This window comes from Apteryx rowi, unplaced genomic scaffold (assembly GCF_003343035.1).
Source record: "Apteryx rowi isolate R43461 unplaced genomic scaffold, aptRow1 scaffold_155, whole genome shotgun sequence".
NCBI classification, from domain to species: Eukaryota; Metazoa; Chordata; class Aves; order Apterygiformes; family Apterygidae; genus Apteryx; species Apteryx rowi.
The window spans coordinates 1,467,765-1,480,829 of record NW_020447808.1 but is presented as its reverse complement, the minus strand read 5'-3'; the positions used below and the strand labels follow the sequence as shown (position 1 = coordinate 1,480,829).

The following is a 13,065-nucleotide window of genomic DNA, read 5'->3' as shown; positions in this document are numbered from 1 at the left end:
TCAGTTTTACTTTGAGTATCTGCGTATTATGGTATGTTTCACTTTTTTTTTTTTTTTTGGAAGCTCAGATGTATGTTTCATCACATGAGCTAGTTTGAGAATGTCATGGGCTTCCACTTGCCTTGTGAAGGTCACAGGCTGCCCTCATGCCTTCGAAGAGGGTGCTCGCTAGCACCAGCCAGCAGGATGGAAACTGAAAACTAAGCAGATGTAGGTAACCACCAAGTGAGAAGGGAAATAAATTCTCACAGGGAAGAGGGGAAATAATAGACCTGAATCTTTTTGATATTGTTGTTCTTGTAATTAGCCCCAGACCTACTTTGGAATAACAGCAAGGATGCAAAATATCTTTTCACACATTTAAAAAAAAAAAAAAAAAAAARGCAAAGAGATTAAAGAATATGCTGAGAAAGTGGTGATCTACCAGACAAAATAATTTTATAAAATGAGTCAATTAAAAAGTTATCCTTAACTGTGCCTGTAAATACATCTGTACTCCACAGTGGTCTTGTAATGAATGTAAACACTATTTTATAGAATGAGAAATTCTGGCCCAGCTGTCCCACCGTGACCCTGCTTCAGCAAAAATGTCTTTCACGGTTCAACTGGATGGCTTTGGTGTTTAGTGGGAGGAAGTTTCCAGATAAGACCTAAAATACAGTTTTTGAAGTATTTGTGCATATGCTTAGCATGAAATAAGCTCGTCTGTTGCCCTGTTACCTGTATATAGGTAGTCTGCTGGTTCTTGGRTAAATGAGTGTTGGGTAAATGAGTGTGGCATTCCACAACTGGAGCCTTTGTTGCTATAAGAAAAAGGAGTTATTACTGGCAGAACTGGATTTATTTTCTTTAAACTCAGTTGATCCCTTTTATTGTCATATAAATGTATTTTTCTGCTGCAATTTTTTGTTTTGGTAATACTCCTTAGCTATTTAGAATCTCTTTGCTGTGATTTATGCCAAGATTCTGTTCTGAATGATTCAGCTGGTTTATTGTATTTAACATAGCGGAGAACCTAGAGGATTTAGGGTCAGGACCCTGTTGTACTAGATGTTGTTTAAGTATTTTGAATAAACAAGTCCCTGCTGTAGAGACCTCAGAAAAGCATTTTTGCTTTAAAGAGGCTGACTGCCTTATAGAAAAGGGGGAACTGGTGACACAATGCAGCCCTTCTCTGTTACACTGGTAGGGCTAGTCATGTAATACCCTGATTTATAACAGTGCTGTAATCTAAATAGGAAGCAGGTGGAGTCACAACTGGGTATGATACTTTGGATATTAATGGCTTGGCTCGGCAATGGAATTTCTAAAGCTGTATATACTTTTTCTGTCTTAATTATGCATTCATTAAAAGCTTTTATACCCAACAGAATAAAGTAAATATTTTTTGATCTCTGTAGTGTGCTCCCAGACTGTAGATTTGCACAGCAGGGTCTTGATAATCTGAATAAATTGTATTTCCCCAAGGAGTTTATCTTTCAAATAAGGTCATAAAGAAATGCATTCTTTCCCCTTAGTTCTCCTTGCACTTTTTCTGCTATTTATAACACAGAGCACAGGAATAGAGGTACATTGTAGTCTACTGTGTAGTTGGTTATGATTAACTCTAATTTATCAATCTGTTATTTCTATCCTTTTCTGTGGCTTGTGCAATGCAATTATTCTTAAAAATACAAACGAATAAAGATGAATTTGAAAGTAATTTAAATACAGTGTTTATTTAAAAAAAAGTTTGACAATTTATCATATCTCTATATTAAAATACATCTCCGTATTAAATTACAGAGAATGTCACATCAGTTATTTTAAGCATTTAATACTGTCATCTTTTCAGGTTTGTTTGGAAAACTGATTTTCTTTTACAAGGATTTTAAATGTCAGCTCGTGGTTAAATTGGTTTGGTACCAAAAGGCTGCTGTTACTGACACACAAGACCAATAATGTAGAACAATGGATTCACTTAACTATTGAAAGAGGAGGAAAAAAGTACAGTACATAGAATGTGTGGGATCAGATGCACCTCTTCATTTTTGAAGCAGACACTGATAAATCATTTGGCCAATTTGTTAAACTGGTTTGAGTTTTCGATGGGATTTTAGAATCTTTTCAACTGTTAATTATAAGATCTCTCTATATAATCTTATACATATTTTCTTTGTCCAAAAATGTTTCAGCAGTGTAAAATGCATCACAGTAGAAAAGATAGGATCACTACCTTTCCTTAATTCTCTTTAGCTCTTGACAGTTCTGCTTGTGTTCATATTTTATCTTTCAATTCAAAAAAGATAAATGGTCTGTATGAAAGTTTATAAAAAAAAGTTTACAAGTTAAAATAATTTATAAATTATATATATGTATAAAAATATAGAAATTAATACCTGTTTTGTATTCCTTTTTTTTTTTTAAAGAAGATATGTTGTGATACAGTTCCAGAAGAAAGTTGCACCCAACTTTTAGATTTTTGTAACTTGCTCTAACACAATCTAATAAAATTCATGGAAAGCAGAGACAGCCAGAACTCTTATCCATGCCCACAGTTGAATTGAAAGGGTAACAATTTCACTTTCATTTATTTAACAGAAAGTTTTAATTCATTTAAGAGTTTAGTTGGAAAATGTATTCAGAGAAAGTAAATCAGACTGAGTAGTTAATGGTTGCTTTGTTACTTTCTTTTTCTAATGCCAGAAGATAAAAGTGTATTCTTTGCAACTAGCTTACGTACCCCACTGTAGTCTGATGTTTCTGGAAGTCTTGCCACATATTGAGAGCGGGGTTAACTGATCAGCAATATACATCTTGCAGTCTCAGCATGACATTTTTGCCCTCTAGTATCATCACAGAGACAGTAACGTGTAGTACTGTGTAATTTTGTTTGGAGTATTGGTATGACAATCTGATAATTTTCATTTGTAAAAGCTAATGCAGTACTTTGGCTGTGAAATACAGACCTATAGATCAACCTTAGAGAAACACAAATGTGTTTCTGATTGCAGGCCAAGACCAGTTTTAAGGAGATACACTTGCAATATGCATCAAGCAGTGAGCCACAAGTTGTGGCAGGTCAATAACATGTTGTATTGGAGGAAACCTCAAACATCTGCTGAAGCCTAGCAATAAAAATAGATAAATAATGCCCATAATAAATAAATAGACACATAAATAAATAAACATCTGAAATAAGTAAACAAACACATAAATATAAATAAATGATATTGTAAATAAACAACTGATAGAAGTTTGTTTATTTATCCATAGGTATCTTCAGCCTTTTCAACTATATACCAGTTTTCAGCAAAAACTTCAACTGGTGTTGATTTGAGGGGATAGGGGAGTTTGGGAGATGATCAGAAATACCCAACCAAAAATGAAGCCTCTGCAGTGTCTTTTAGATTTCACTGAAGATATGAAGTTTTTTTTCAGGGAAAAATTGCATTTGTGTGTCACATTACTTTTGCTGTCTAATGAGCAAAGATTTTACTATGCCAGCTCCAGTAATGCCGTCTTCTGAAGACCACCAAAATCCCACTGGCCTTCTCCATTGACATGCAATGGGGTTTGATCAGGCTTGTATTTCAGTTGGAAAGTTGATCTTCAAATCACAATTCTTGATTATTTATTTGTTTATTTTTGTTATTCTTCCCAACCATAGCTGTTGACTACAAAAAAGTTCAGTAAATATACACTGAGTTCTTTTAATTTTTTTTCTGCATGTTTGCATTCATTCAATTGATGATTTGGTTTTTTAAAGATAGTCTTCCAAACCAGTGACAGTAAAATGTGGTTGTTACTTGTGCTGTGATGTTTACTTCGATTATGCTCCTTTGCATTGTGCCACAACTGCTTGGCCATCGCAGAAGTGGTGTTTTGAGGTACCATCTGTGATCTGCAGATACTACTTCAAAGAATAAGGCACACAAGAGATACTTCTCATTTAAAATTCATTCTTTTTTTCTTTCTCTCTGCAGTTGGGGAGGATTTATCCTTACCTCCTCTATTTCACTGTGGAGAGGAAGTGACACAGTAGAACTGCTCAGAATTTCTGTGATGGCCTATAGAGCTTATTCCGGCAGCATAAGCAACTTTTATCTTTTCTTCCAGGAAGACAATATGAGACTCTTATGCAGCAGCTTAAGTAGATAATGAATAGAATTTATCTTTAACATACAACCCTGCCAATGAAGGTGAACAGTTAGAGTGGGAGATTATTTAAAAAATAGAAGCCTCCAAAGGACTTTGGTTCAATTTCCTTCAGTACTGACTGCTCTAAGGAGGAGAAAAAAATTGTGTTCCTCCACTCTCCATTGCATATGCATAAACAGCTCCACAGTCATTGGGACAGCCACCGAATTCACGCATTCAAGATACAGTCCATAAAACATTCCAAAAAACCCCTCTTCTCACTTTCCCATCTTCCCTGTTGCTCTGCTCTATCTGCCAGCCGTGCGGCTCATTTGACATTTACAAGATTTCTTGTCAGTTTCATTTGGTGCTGCCATTCCATCCAGCAGAGCAGTGAAAGCGAAATTGACTTAATTTAGTCTGTTTCTCTTTCTTGCTCTAGTCCCTATGTTAACTAACCAGCAAAGTGAAACTGACAACAGTTCTTGTCATTTTCACACATGGAGCTGGTCAAGAAGAAGGCTGCTGATAGGGAGCAATGTGGTAATTAGGAAGATGAAAAGCGGCTTGTGGAGGGGAGGAGATGAGGGAAAAAGATGTGTGAGCATACAGCAAGAACAGAGAACAAATAAACATGCTTATTTCCCAAATGTACTGAGTCCTTTTGTCTGTTATGGATGAATTCATGCCCTCTCCCCTGAAGAGTGCATCATCTAGAACAGGAGTAGTTAGCTGTCCAGACACTAATTTTCAAAGAATACCAAGTTGAAAATGTTGGCTCATTAATGTAAGATATCTGTTATCTGGATGAAAAAAACCTTCTTGCCCTGAGTGTAGCTTTTGTCTCTAAATTTTTCTGCTGGTAGAAGAAAGGGGAGAAAGACTGAGGCCAATGTCATCTACAGGTTGCTGCCAGGGGAGGAAAAAAGGGGTTTTTTTTTGTTTATTGAAGATAAATTTATATAGAAAATGTAGTTGAGCATGTCACAAAGAAGTGTTTTGTGAGGTTTCAGTGGAGCTAAAAGTTATGCTGCACAGATGCTCTAGCTCACTCAAAATAGTAAATAATGAACAAAAAATTGCTTGGAACAAACCGTTGTAATTAACAAATATATTTTTTAATTCACTTTTTAAGTCCTGAGAGGTTTTGTCATACACTGTAAGTCATGCTGGTTTATTATTTTGTGTACTACTCCATATTTCTTATAAATGCTGTGTACATATATAATTTTAGCAGTTGCAGCACAAATGAGTACTCTCATGTATATTTGCATATGCAGTGGTAGCATTTGCACATACATTTTGAATGAGACTATGTTAATTAATCTGAAGTTATATTGCCTTCTATCTCCCTAGCTTCCAAAAGAGCAACCTTTTTTCATTATCTGAGACCTCTGGGGTTTTTTGTTTTGGTTTGGTTTTTTTCTGAGACACATTTTGTTTGCTTCACCCATCTAGGAACTAAATAGTTTTAATTATTTGGACCTGTATAAGCTCGCGGACCTCTTCAACCTCACTTTGTTGGAGAATGCAGTGGTTGACTTCTTAGTAAAACATCTGTCTGAGCTATTGAAGAGTCATCCTGAAGAAGTCCTGGCACTCCCATACTGTCTTCTTCGAGAGGTTTTTAAAAGTGATAGACTCACTTCACTCAGTGAAGAACAAATCTGGCAGGTAAGGAAATTAGTAAAACAAGCAAAATATGTAATACTCTGTAAACCGTAAGAGTACTCTGTTGTTTTGGAACCTGGAGCAATCTTAAGAGAGACTAAGGACTTGGGCAAAAACTTTGAATAACAGCTGAGGGATTTTTTAAATTAAATTTTAAAAAATGCTATATTGTATTGATATTATTAGTTCATTTGAAATAGGAATCTGTTTATTGCTTAATTTGTGTGGTGCAGATGTGATGAGATACTTTCTTCCAGATCTAACTTTGCTGGTGAGAATAGATGATCAATGCATGCAACTTGATTATCATTGCCTCTGTATGGAGCGAGGCTAGCCCCACCAGTCTGTGACAGACCTGCTTCTGCAAATCTCTTCCATTCACTTCAGACAAAACTAGTTGTATTAATTTCAGTTAGTCATTGAAATTGTGTAGGCCACTGCAGCTGACTTTGCCTGAAGCAAAATATGGAGTTGTCACACAGACTGCTCTGTGAGGAGATGCGTGGAGGCAGTATGCATCAGTAGAAGAGTTGTGGCAAGAAGCTGGAGGTGGCAATCACTTCTACTAAAAAAAGCTGGATCTAGAAAAGGACCACAGGTTGACAGACGTAGAATATTAACAAGAGTAAGGCATTGTGTTGTGAGCTTTATTATGGAAAAAGTAGTCCACTGCCAAAAATACACGTAGGCTGTAAAGAGGGGCACAGAAAAACAAACAAAATCCAGCCTTGGAAACATTTCCACCATACATCTGTAAAAATTGGAGCTCATGATATAGCGGAAGTAAATTTTGATAATGTGTTACCCAAACATTCCTTTTTGTTTTCTTTTTTTCTGTCATGTTTAATAGAAGAAAAGTAGTTCAGGGTTTTTCAAGGTAGAAGTTAATTTACTTGAAAAAAATCTGTTCTTTCTTTTAGAAGATGGGATATCTTGGTCCAACAGAGGGGCCTGAGATTCAGAAGATTGCTTTATATTCAAACCCTGTTATTTATCTGCTTATCTCTTGGATTATTTTAAGCAAATTATTACATCCGTCTGCCATTGTTTTCTCAAAGTATAAACTGTGCGTTCATCTGTAGGGCCCTTTGTGTTCTGTGGATGAACATCATTGTGTAGGAACAAAATATCTCAGCTTAAGCTCTTCAAACTACAATGGCAGTATGCGGATGTAATGTAATCCTTTGGCCTGACTGACATATTTGTTTCCAAAACTTTGAGGCTAAGATTATGGAGTCTTTCTGAAGATGATATTTTCTGCAGATAGTAATATTGAAGTTGGATTCCTTCCTCTCCTGGTCTCTGGAGAGTGTCTGTGCAACAGAACCTGCAGCACGGTAACTGTGGTGGTTTTTTTTTTTTTTTCTTTTTTTAAGCAGGATACTCTGGAGTCCCAACCCATATTTCCTTGATCATAAAGCAGTTTTTGTATGTAATAGGTATGTAATAATATGTAATAATAAAAATGTACAGGATTGTATATGGGGCATAGCTGACTGGCCAGTTTGTTTTTATGATCATTTCTCTGCAGGTGCAGTGAAATCTAGCTATGTGCTTGGAAATACTTTTGCTAGAAAAGTTACTGCAGAAAGTCGTACAAGCATTATTTAATGCCAGCTCATTAGCGGACAAGCATATGCAGGATAGTACACCCTACGCAGCTTGCTGAAATAAAGTTTGGGAAATGGGAGTTTTTAAATCTTGTGGCATTGCCCTGTCTTGCAGGAGTAACTCAGAAATAATTTTCTTAATTGTATGCACTCCAGTCAATGAACATTTCATGAAGCAAGTATGACAAAGCTTATGTTACTATTGCAGGGTCATACTGGGGAGAGATATTTATAGGTAATGTGCTGCTTTTTGAGTGACAACAAACTCCACACTGTCCATTTAAGCATTATTGTAATTGCCTCTGTAAAGGTTACTCATGCAGTTGTGAAGAATTTCTTAAACTATTTTACTGCTGCAGGCAATATGTGTATGTGTGTCATCTTAATTCATTCTGTAGAACCATGAATAAATATATATATTTATAAATATTCCAGGTCCCCAGAATGAATTAAAAGACTCACACAAATATTTACCAATTTAGGCATTCAGAAGGCAATAAGAAACTCTTTTTGCTTTATCTTAGTAAATAAGTAATTCCTTCGTAGTCAACCCAATAGAAGAAAATCAAATCAGACCAGCTATATTGCCTCAAGTGTAGTTAAGCTCATCATTTTTGCTAAGGTTATAGTGGTAATGCAATATACCATAGAAGAATCTAATATTCAGCCCAGGGTGAAGATTGGGTATGCCAGAGGATTAGTGTCAGGGTGCTTTATAGAAGTGAAACTTGATGGACAGGCTGGAGACAGATCTACAGAATCTCATTAAATTGCTGAATTGTTCATTACTGAGCACTCTCACTGTAATAAAGTGCTCATTGACTTTGACAAATCCCCATCCCATGTTTTAAAGAAGAACAGCAAAGCAAGAGGTGTTGGGAAGGCAAGAGGAAATTGGCACAAAGTGGGGCAGATAATAGAAAAGTTGAGATGGAGGATGCTACCATTTGATTTGTATGTCTTACCTGTGACTGGTGTGGCCTTCTGCACACAGCATGTTGTGGCAATATGAATTTAACATGTCCCCAAGTAGTCAAGGCACCTTGACTGCTAGTAGGGCTCCCATGAAGCCCTAAGCACAAATTAAAGCTTCCCTCAAAGAACCTCTGGAAGGGATGCAACTGTCTGCAAAGCACAGTTATTCTCGCTAAATTCCCAATGTCCACTGGATGACTTCAGCCGAATGCACGTAAAGATTAAGGCAGTTATTTTAGTGCATCTAAGTCTGTACACAGAGCCATGCTTGAATGTGATCTGAACTGAAGTGATTGCAGCACATATGCAGCCCGTTCCAGATTTTTATTCAACTACCAATTATGAATTGCCCAACTTTAGTGAATATGGTGAAATATACCCTTGAAGAAACCAAGATTGAGGAAGTTAATCAGTAATATTAATGTCAATAAATTAGGATGCGGATTAATTTTTAGTAATTCCTGTTGGTTCTTTCAGAAAGAAAAGTTCAAACAAGGTTAAAGTGGACAAACTGAGTAGTTCATTTCTCTTTCTACCTTTTAAAATCTTATGAAACTCTTTGGCCTATTGTAGGTTAATTATTTTTGGAGATGCAATAGAGAATATATATACATATATCTTAAAACAAGCAAGCAATCCACCCCGTAAAACCTCCGCAGGCTGAGAAATAGGAGCAGCTTGGTAGCCTCGATCATTGGAGCTTTTTAGGTAGGCTAAGCTAGTAACAATGATTATTATGTGGCATAGCATTTTTTTCATATTGATTATTACATTTGACTAGCATGTGAGATTATTAAATATTACTTTGTGACCATATGAAATTTATGGCTTGTCAGCTGCATTAAAATGTGAGTAAACTTAAAGTAATGACATGGAAGAAAGGATTAAAAAAAAAACGAAGAAAAACAAGTTAAAAAAAGCAAATTGTTCTTTGGTACTTTTACTCTTCGTCATATGTTTGTGTCTGAGCTGTGTAGCATATTTTATTCACAGGAAATGGTCATCATGAGGACATAAATGTCTAGTTTTTCATGATGTGAAAAGTGAATCTTTTCATAAGTGGCCTTTACTAAAAAGGCTCATTGGCTCTACTTTAAGGAAGCAGATTAATTCTTTCCCTTGATAATTGAAAAGGTAACCAAACTTGTATGACAGAGCATGCTCTCAGAGAAATCTAGCAGTAGAGGGCTTCTTGTTGGAACCTTAGCAAGGAGAAAGCAAGCCAAAGATTTAAGTAATAAACTGATGTTAGCTTTAGTTGCAATATGGTTATACCTCAGTCATATACATTATTACAAATCAGCATTAAGAGGCGTAAAAGTTCACTCTTCAAGGATCATACTAATAGTTAGAGATAGAAATATCTGTTGGATCATTCTGTCCCCTGGCAGTACATTGGTCAAATGATGCTGTAATAAATACTGCACTTAATCCAGGGTGAACTCTGAATCACATTAGACTAAAAATCATCACATGAGATCAATATAGATTAGTTTCTTCCTCCCCCACTACTGGCAAAGTAGGTTCTTAGAGGATATATATATTTTTAAATGGTTAACATTAAGAGTAGATCAGTCTTAGTGTTTGCCAATACTTCTCAAGTTAACATTAAGAATTTTTTGTTGATTTGTACTTTGCCACTCAGTCCAGTTTCTTGCCATCAACTGATAAGTAATCTAGGAAAATCTGGTAGATAATACTCCTCGAGTAGTTTATACAGCTGAAAAGCATGTAGCTATGCTTTGTCTTTTCCAGGGGTAGCCACTGAAGACACTCCAGTCCTGTTAACTTGCTTTGGTATGGTAACATGAGCTTGTGTTTGCATCACACACAATGATGTTCCACATCTGAAAGTGTAGTACTAGTTCTTCCTTTTGATACTATGAACATGAAGTGCAAAATCAGTCTTTGATCTCTATATTAGAGAAGTGTCTTTCGTTGAATAGATAGAAAAATAAGTGGGAGGAAGACTACAGTGACACAGGTCAGTATGAGTTGGTAAACATCTGTTTTATAAAAATAACAAATGTATAAATCTAGTTCTCTTGTTGCAGTCCTGCTTATCCTCTTCTAAGGAAGAGTAAAGGACCCTGTTTTTAACTGCCTTTTCATGCAGTTCTGGTCCATTCAAATCTCCTTGTGACAATTGTGGAGGGCTAAATGGATTCTCCAGCAGAAATCCATGGAGTTCAGTGCTGCTGGAAATCTTACTCTGTACACATTATAGCAGGCTGTTACCATGGAACAGTTGTCTGCCACAGATAGGCCCACAGACATCCTCCATACATCACTAATGGTGTCCACATTTTCTTGTATAGAACAGCAGTTTCTAGAAGTGGGTTGTCATGTACCAGTACAAACTTTCCATTCCATTAGTGCAGTACTTGAATTTTTTTGCTGCCAATCATTTGATTCTATAGAGCAATTTTTAATATGAGAGCAAAAATCATATTTCTCAGGGATTTATATACGTTTTGACAAAATGCAGACTAAGTGCCTCACTAAACGTGAACTTAAGTTCTGCTGCAAAAAAAATAACATTATAAATAGTAAGTAAAGGGGAGCCTTTCAGTAATCAGCTTTGTGTTTAAACAGTATATTAGCATTTCATTGTTAAAGAAATAAGCTGAAGTCCTCTCTTGGGCAATAAGTGAAATTATGTCTGGTGGTCTGATGCTTGTCCGTGGGGAGTATTTAGCCTAAGTAGAAAACCACCACACTAAATGTGGCTGTCAGCCTCTTATCAGGAGGCCTAGGACAGAAAAAAGGAGTTTGATGCGTATCAAGGCTGAGGTGAATTGGTGAAGCTATATGGGAAAATCAGCATATTGCCTGTGGATCTTTTGGTGGGTTTTCACCCCCTTTATAGTACCTTTTTCACGGGCAGTCTGTGTAAAAATGCCAAAGAGCCACTGCAGTATCCACTGTGCCGGATCTGCTGTCCTTGCACTAACTGTATCATGAATAGCTCCAAGCAAGAATACACAGTTACCCTCAAGTAAAACTGGTGTGAAAACATAGCCTATGGTAGGATGTTGGTTTCATTTTCCGAAGGCTAATCCTGCTGACACAGTTGTCTCACCTGAATTGAGAGCGCACAATGGTAATATTCCTAACAGTCTCTCCAGACTATTTGGGAGGGATTCATTTGTGTAAACATTTGTAAACATCTAACATTTTTGGGTAGGATATCCAATGATATTGGTAATGGTATTAGTATCTTGCTTTACAGTGAAAATGTCTACTGCCTGTTTGTGCCGTCCCTTTACCTGATGGGTTTGACAGTCATCTCCTTCCTTTGCCTGCCTTAGCTTAGATCTTGTCGTTTACAGTAAGATCTTCTGTATTTTATATGTAGTTTTGTTTTGAAGTTTTCAAAGTTTCTGCATGTTATTTCTTGAATATTGGCTAATTTATTGTAACTGTTATTTATCAACAATAGCCACATAGAGAGGGATCTTCTATATTAAAAATATGTTTATATTAGAAGCAACTGTGTATTTGTTTTTGATACATGTCAATTCCAGAAAGCTTGATTATTTTGCTGCTGCTGCTACAAGCAATAAAGAAATTACTGGAGGGCATTACTTTTGCTTCTGTGTCCTACAGTAACATCACCTCACCTAATTTATTCTTGATTAACTTCAGAACTGCATAGAGTATCACAGCAATATTAAGGAAGGCTGCTGTGCCCATGGCTCTGGAATTTAGGTCACTTTTCAGCTAAGCAGTGGATACATGTTTTGGCTTAGACAGAGATGACACCAAGGTGTGCACACACCAAGACACCCTCTGTGATACTGTATTCTGCATTTGAATTAGTCTGTTATGGTGGGTTTTGTGTTGACTGTTATCTTCTTTGTGGCACTGATCTGTCAGAGAAGATTAAGTGAAGGATAACTATATTAATATGCAGGTATATGGTTAGATAAAAGAAAGCTGCTTTGGCCATAGTATTGTGAAAGCCAGACATGGTTGGAAATACACATTCCTTTCATTTTTAAGTTAAAGAATATGTAAGCATAGATAAAGTCCCAAATCCATGGATATTATGGATGCTCAAATGAGGCAGTCAGTAGTTACTGTCTTAGTTAACATCTTCCATTGAGAGATACAAATGGCAATAATCTCTACTTTTTTGAAATCCCAGTAAAGCTCTTTAATATTTTTTCTGATGGGTTTTACCTTGGTGAAACTGCTAGAAAATGAGAAACTTGCTCTTTTGCGGATGCCCAGCTCCATATTTCATCATGTTTGCCTTTGGGAGCTGGGAGAAGCATTACCTCTATTTGTAACTATGGAACAAAAGAAGAGTGAGAAAGAAAATTAAATTAAAGCCATATACACTATCATCAGTGTGATACTTAGGATCTAAATTCTGGAGTTAAGTGCTTACACTAGTATCTAAACTAAGTGTGTAAAGTTATATGATGTAAATTTGTGCCAATATGTCTAGACCTGCTGGTTCAGTGCTATTCAGCATGACTGCTGAGGCCTGACCTGTCATTGCCTCCCAATAAAGGAGTCCTCAGACTCCTTAGACCCCTTCATGCCAGGGAGCTAGCATGGAAGAGATTACAACAAATACATTGGTCAAAAAGATCTTAAGAAGCCTTACTGTGAACTTGATTCCAAGCTAGAGGTCTGTGTGAGGTAGTAACGATGGACAGGAAGGATGATGGTCTTTGAA

The 13,065-nt window shown here is 36.4% G+C and overlaps 1 protein-coding gene across 1 annotated transcript in view; it reads left to right on the top strand.

Moving 5' to 3' along the window:
- Positions 1-13,065, top strand: part of KLHL32 (kelch like family member 32) — a 152,736-nt gene that overhangs the window by 107,806 nt on the left and 31,865 nt on the right. The window contains exon 9 of the mRNA XM_026059291.1: positions 5,578-5,793. Within this exon, the coding sequence (XP_025915076.1) occupies positions 5,578-5,793 (216 nt within the window). The remainder of the gene's footprint in view (positions 1-5,577; positions 5,794-13,065) is intronic.